This window comes from Lytechinus pictus, chromosome 12 (genome assembly GCF_037042905.1).
Source record: "Lytechinus pictus isolate F3 Inbred chromosome 12, Lp3.0, whole genome shotgun sequence".
In the NCBI taxonomy this organism is placed as follows: domain Eukaryota; kingdom Metazoa; phylum Echinodermata; class Echinoidea; order Temnopleuroida; family Toxopneustidae; genus Lytechinus; species Lytechinus pictus.
The window spans coordinates 4,883,750-4,890,785 of record NC_087256.1 but is presented as its reverse complement, the minus strand read 5'-3'; the positions used below and the strand labels follow the sequence as shown (position 1 = coordinate 4,890,785).

General features: G+C 35.2%; 1 protein-coding gene across 4 annotated transcripts; it reads left to right on the top strand.

Annotated features, from left to right (window-relative positions):
* Positions 1–6,342, top strand: LOC129272860 (uncharacterized). 4 transcript variants are annotated; one of them, XR_010295316.1, is made up of 3 exons: positions 44–727; positions 3,594–5,867; positions 6,030–6,342. XR_010295316.1 is itself a non-coding variant. In XM_054909949.2 (2 exons), the coding sequence occupies exon 2, from the start codon at positions 3,655–3,657 to the stop codon at positions 4,414–4,416; it is 762 nt and encodes a 253-aa protein (XP_054765924.2). In that variant the 5' UTR covers positions 1–727; positions 3,594–3,654; the 3' UTR covers positions 4,417–6,342. The 4 variants fall into 4 exon arrangements, 2 of the variants coding, with proteins under 2 accessions (XP_054765924.2, XP_063963784.1); XM_054909949.2 differs by having other exon boundaries at positions 1–727; positions 3,594–6,342; XM_064107714.1 differs by having other exon boundaries at positions 48–418; positions 3,594–6,342.
* Positions 6,343–7,036: the final 694 nt, after the last annotated feature.

Here is a 7,036-nt window from a genome sequence, read left to right as displayed (position 1 = left end):
TCTTTTACAAACAAACCCCATGACAACTGTCTTCTTCTCTATTGTTTGTGTTCTTGTCGAAAAATGCCGATCGAGGCACCAATCTTGAATATGATTTGTTATTAAGCCTCTCGCGAACCACGACCGCAGATCCCGGCTGGTGAATTCTATATCACAAATGAATAATACTTTATTTTGATGATTTTCAGCTTCCTGGGGGTAAAATCGTATTCAAAGAATCGTCATCGAGTGTTTGATTTGTTTGCTAGACCGTGGAACTGAACTCGGGTATTCGACACGTAGAGCAGACTCACCGGTGTCATTAGCCGGGATTACCGGTATGGCAAAGGATCTTCTTCAACCTTGGCGGACGTGGTTTAACGTTTTCTCGAACTTGAAGCTGACGGCCTCATTAATATGTTATTTGTTTCGTTAATTGGTAAATATTTTGATCAATACTAGTATTCTTCCTGAAGAAATCACAGAAAAAAGTTGGCTGTCCTTTTTTTTTTTAAATTCATTTCAATTTCAAAGGTCACCTCTGAGGATTTATTCATCAGAACTAAATCGATTTCAAGGAAAATCTGCTGAATATCGTTGGATATTGATATTAATCTGCAAGTGTATTCCCGGAATGTTGGTGGTAATATTTATCACATATTGGCCTCTGTTGTCTAAGGATTAATTAGCAAGAATTCAACAACTGTAAGATGAAGCCTAGATAAGTGATAAGAAGCACTTAAATCAGGTAAGAATTGAAATTATGAATCCAACGTGTAACATGGTCATCATTGTTATTAGTTTCACAAATTATTATTTATAATTTGGCAGTGTATCTGTAATAAATTTTCATTCTCTCATCCTATGCGATAAAATATTTTGGTGAGATTAAGTCCCGCCATTGCTTTAAATTGGATATTCATTTTGGATCGTGTACGAGAAGACTAAAACATTAATAAAAGTAAGATCTCACTGTGGTGACTACATAATGACTTGACGTTTCTATTTAAAGAGATATAATTATTATTTGCTTGTGATAAAGAACAAATTATTAGTACAAAGTTCGAGTGCGTCTTGCTTCAAGTACATTATGAGTTCATTGTTCATGTGGTAAGCTCACGGTATAGGGGTCGTATTCGAAAGGTTGCTTTTCAAAATAAAATCTTACATTCGTAGCTTTGCATTTTATTTTCATCTAAATAAACATGAGAAACCATATTTTCATGCCCCGTCTTGAAACTATTACATAGACCCTTATTCTTTTATAGTGATATCATGATATACAAAATATGGGAATATTGTTTGTGCATTATATATAGAATGCAGACTGATAACCCTAACAAGAAATAAAAAAAGATATGTCGTATTAAATTGATAATAAATAAAAATAAAACAGACCTTTTCTTCTTCTTCTTTTTCTTCTACGTCGTCTTCTTCTTTTTCTTCTTCGTCGTCTTCTTCTTCTAAAACAGTAAGAAATAGGAATATAAATATAATGTTTTATTGACAGGTCTGAGGAAAGAACATGGGGTAATTTCAAAATCAAGGCTTGGCTGTGTCACGTGTCGTTATTTTATCTTATGGCACCAGGATGGAAACACATGTGATGATGGTATTCAGATTGTCATATAGATACGAAACGATCTTGAATAGCCTAAAACACAAGCAAATTTATCATTTCAGTTCAAAATTCATTTCACAAAGATTGATAGAATTATACATGTAGCAATCAGTTGCTTGCATTTTAGCTTGTATCCCTGCTGAAATCAAGGGTCATACAGATTCTAATTCGCATTAATGTCTGAAAAGAACCTCAGTTAATCAACTTCATAGCAGATTGTCTACCATTACGTGTCTCCTCCCAGCCAAGGCGTAATTTCCTTCAGCAAGAAATGTATCCACATTGTGCTGCACTCACCCCAGGTGAGGTGAATGGGTACCTGGTAGGAAAAAATTCCTTGAATGCTTGAGCGCCTAGGCAGCTAAGATAAGCTAGGGAAATAATGATAGCAGGGCCCGCTGGGAGAACAGTTTTCGGAACTGAAGTGTCTTCCCTGGGTAAATATATTACCTATATTATCATTATTATTATTTTCAACCACCTGATTTCCAACGAACAGCCCTACTTCTGATAAGTTACGAGAAACAGAGGGCGATATTTCACTTCAGCACAAGAAAAATGAAAAAAAAAAAACACAAACAGACAAACAAATTTATAGATACCTAAATAATACTACTTCGGTATGATGAGTTGTTACTGTATATGCACGGGCGGCCCCAAAGTATTTTAATAGGAGGGATGGGGTAAGACGCCCTTTTCATTTTCAATACTTGAAAAAATAGGGGTATTGGGCCAATCGAGTCCCTTTTTTGGTTCTTTCTACCTTTTTATTTTTCACAAGTACCAATTAAAGGCAACAATTTTTGAAGGGATGAGATTTTCTTCCACATCAAACATCTCAAAGGAAATGCCAAAGTTTTTTATAATAAATCTCTTCCAGGGGACAAATAAAAGAGTGTATTCGGTTACAATTCAAAATATAATGATCGATTGCACCGTATATCATATTGAAATACCAATGACTTCTTAGATTTTCTTTCTCTGGTGCGTTCTATATTGTAACTAAACATGATTTGAACAAATACTAATGATTTTTAACAGCCAAATATTTTGTTTACATGCAAAGGAAAATAATTTTGAAAAAGGGGAAAATGTGCTTGATTGAGGAAGGATTGGAACAAATAGAAATCAAGTGCAATTATCATTTTCTCGCCCCTTTTATCCGCATTTTCTTGCTGTGTTATTTCAAGAATGTTTTTATGTTTTTCAACAGCCATTGAGTGACTCATATATTTCTCAGATATCCAGATAAGGGGTTTATTTATCAACCTTTTGTATAATAATCATTCATTTGTGTATTTACTGTTTTCTTATGTATAACATATCACCTAGGCCTACTAATTTGATTTTATTTCGATCACATATCATTCACAACAGTCGAAAGATTCAATCAATGCATGCAACTGTATTTCCAGGGGAGCATTTCATCAGTATTTATCGTCTGGATCCCACAACTCTCCTTGCATTTGATTGGCTGAGAAGCACTGTTGTTGGATAAAACGACCGATAAGGTCCTTCCATGAAACGCTCTCTTGGTCAACGTTCATTACATTGACCTCATAATCTATATTAAGGTATAATCGTGAGGGACACTCGAAAAGCAAATTGGGGATATTCCCAATGTAGCCAAGGCGCAATAGCTGGACCCTCTTTAAACAGATAGCATGATAACGAGGCGTAAAGACAAATAGTAAAGGAGACATAATCCTTTATATGGCTGTCAGGCTACAGGTTACCTTAAGGCTTTATGGGGTCAATATCGTTTACTAAGTACTATTATTGATTATCGAACACATCCGGTTTATCAAGTACTACAATATTTTTTACTGAGTCAGATTTGAAAAACAAATATTAGTGTTGTAATTGGTCAAAGAAGCAAGGTTGGTATAATAATCATTCGAGGAAAGGAAGTAAGGTCATTTTGCTGATTGCTATGAGCGAGAACGGATATCTTAATCATGACTTTAATGGAAGAATATGTTTGTCGTTTCAGATCTCTTTGCGGGGATCCGTCTCCTTCCAGAGGTAGTTTTGGACAGCTAACATCCCCCACCATGCCGATCTCTTCCACCCGATCACCACCGAACACAACCCGATCTCAGTATCGGATCAAACGAAGCCAACTTCGGCTAATCCGATCCGGTCGGAACGAACAGACGAGTGACTCGAATTCTTCCCGTGATGTCAGCTTACGGAGCAGCGGGGTGGCCATGTCGTCGGACGCGTCGACGGCTTCGATCACGTGTTCAGTGAAACCGAGTTCAGTGCCTCAACCGAGACTCTTAGGGAGGCGAGGGAGATGTGAAACTCCTGTGCCTCGTGAAGACGCTGATGATCTTTCCGATGTCGACAACCAGCTTACCAAGGAGGACACATTAAACCAACGATGTCGACTCGATAACCTCGTCAACGAACCCGATGTAGATCTCCTTCACCAGAGGCTTCCCAGCATCGATCAGCGACCCGTTTCCCGACACGTTGTCTATACCGTTCAATACGACGGCAAGACGGGTGACAAGACCAAGTCATCAAGTACCATGTCCGCCATAGTTTCCTCGTCCTTTGATTCACCGCGTACCTTAAGAGCGAAAGCGATGCAGAAGGACCTTCGAGAAACAGTGAGTATGACCAAGCTGTCGAGACAAGATAGAGACATCAAAGTGAAGTTTGCGAGGACAACGTTTCCAAGCGATGCCTTCGTCGATGAGTGCACAAAGAATCGGATTTTATCTTGGTTGGAGAATGTAGAGACAGCTCAGATTGAAGATTCGATTGATTCTAAAACCTTGACGGCTATCCAAGAAGAAGCACTCTGACTGAAACAAACTTGGTCACCAGAAACATAATGGACATTCCCCTTGTTTTAACATTGGAACTTTTATTTTAATTCTGAAATACTCGTATTCGCCCTTTTACCCAAGATTTCAGAAACATTCAAGAGGAAAATTCAGGAGGGTGTACTGTTTAATAGTACGTGCCTATTTTTAATGATAATTATTACCGTTCTATTCAACGAAATTGCTGCTCAGTCAAAATAAAATATATACACAATTTGATTTAATACTTGCCTTAATTATGCTGCTATTTGTTTCAGCTGTTTGAGAATGGATTTGACTATGTAGTTTGCTGCTAAATAGTATGTTTTATTTGGAGCTATATTTTGTCACGAAATGCCAATGCAGGTACAAATTAAACTTATAAAAATATACCTTGTATTACAATGAATATGTTACAGTGTTTTTTAATAAAAACAAGTTTCGTTCTATAACTGTTTTACATTTCAGCTAAGAAGGTGGTTATATTTTGTTTACATTTAATATTTATCTCCTTTTCTTTGTAATTTTCAACCATTCCATTTGCTTGAACGTAAACTATTTTATATTGAATCGATACATGTATTGAGAAAGTACATGTATTGCACTGGCTTAAAATGTTAAGCTGGTTGGTTATTTTTTAACTTTAGGTTTTGTTCGTAATTGTATTTGGTTACGTATCACAATGGAGGTTATTGGTTTATTCTACATCAACTGACTGATTTTTAAACAAGACCAAACTTTATCTTCGAGTGTATTCAAAGTTGAGATAAAGGGTAACATAAGTGTTAATCGGAATTGATTCAAGCATAATTTTTTTTTGTTAGCATGAACTCAACCCAAGTGGCTATGGTTGAAACAGAAGTGCATGCAAAACGAATTGCAATATTCTTTTTATTAAAAAAATTGTAGTTTTGGGGAGAGAATTTTTAATGGAATGTTGTATGAATTTAAAATAGATTTGTCGTAAAATTATATTTTAACCTGTCTATATATTAGGAGAGTGACATCTGGGATAACTCGAATCTGTACCACCAATCACTCCAAAGTCACTCTTGTTACTCCTACAAACAGTAAATATTTTAGTTATTTTTCTTCACGGGAAAGCCATATAATATAAGGAATAGTTAAATTAAGAGGTAACCCTTTCACAAGCTTACTGAATAAAACAAAAATAGAGCGAGTGTATAAATCAGTTATTTGTGGGTGTATGAAAACATGAAAATTGATCTTATATATTGTTGCAATGAAGGTACGAAACTACGGATCACCCCGTTTTCGAGTGAGCAAAAAATCGTTTTAGAGTGTTCTTTAGAAAGGACAAGTAAAATAACTTTTTTTTAATATATTATAACTCTCCATTAGTTTTTAATAAAGATATCGTCACGATATTTTGCCTCAGATTTCCTCTTTTTTTTTACATTTATTATTTATGTCTTTACACATTAAAAACGGTCTTTAAATCGTACAGTAATTGTTTAATAGTTTAAACAACCATGCTTAATATCATTCATTGAGAATTAAATATTATAAATTAATCTTTGTTGTTTAAGAATTTAAACTCTTGTTTAAGCTGTTTAAGCAACTACTGAACGATTCATAATTATAGTAAACAGCGTTGTTTAAAAATTCTAAACGGCGTTTTTGCTGTGTATGTAGTTTGACCTTGTTATTTCTTTTGTGTGCAATAGTCATTTATCACGAGTTCTATAAGTTCCAAAATATTAGAGTGGGAGAAAATGGAACTATCGGAAATAACACTCTAAAACATATCAGTTAAAAAGCAAGAGTATGTTTTAGTCATATTCGTGCTTCTTTTTCTACTTTGATGAAAACCTACTAGAGTTTTTTTTCGCAGTATATACATATTCTTTTTTTTATTATTGAATGGAGAACATTCATGTTCTGAAATAAATACTATTCCAATGATATTTTCTTGCATGGAATTGTTTATTTTTTATCTACATGTATTTAAGTATTCATATATTTTCTAGAAATAACGGGCAACTACAGCAAATCAATGATTTTATCTCAAAGGTCATGCACAATACAACAATTTTTTTTATATATTTTAAATGCTTAGCGGACAAAATATTGTCGCAGACATTTCACATAATGAACATAAGTATATTTTATGACGAGCATGACGCATAATATGTTACGAAAGGGATTTCATTTTTAAAGATAACAAAGATGAAAAACCTTGATGTCAATATTATGTAGGTGAACCTTTGCAGGGAGGATAAGCTTGAATAGAAGCATTGTTCATTGATATGAAATATTGTAAAAGAGAACCCTTGGGGCGCCACCAACCGTGAGCTTTAAAGGGTATAATAAAAAGTCATGCAGTTAAAGCGTGATGATGGGAACAATAATGATATACATGTATAATATTTTGGGCAGATTGCTGGGGTGTGAAGTTATGGAGCCCAGACAGTAAAAAATAAGTTGAATTAGGATTACAAAATGCGAGATGAAAGAAGGGGAAGGGGGTGGGGACATCCCTGATGTATGCCTATGTGGAACTCACCAGTCTGCTTTCTCGGCAAAATTACCACCATCTAGTCCGGGGGCTGGGAGAGTTTATTCAGCTGATCGGGTACAAAAGGTTTGATGGTCCTAA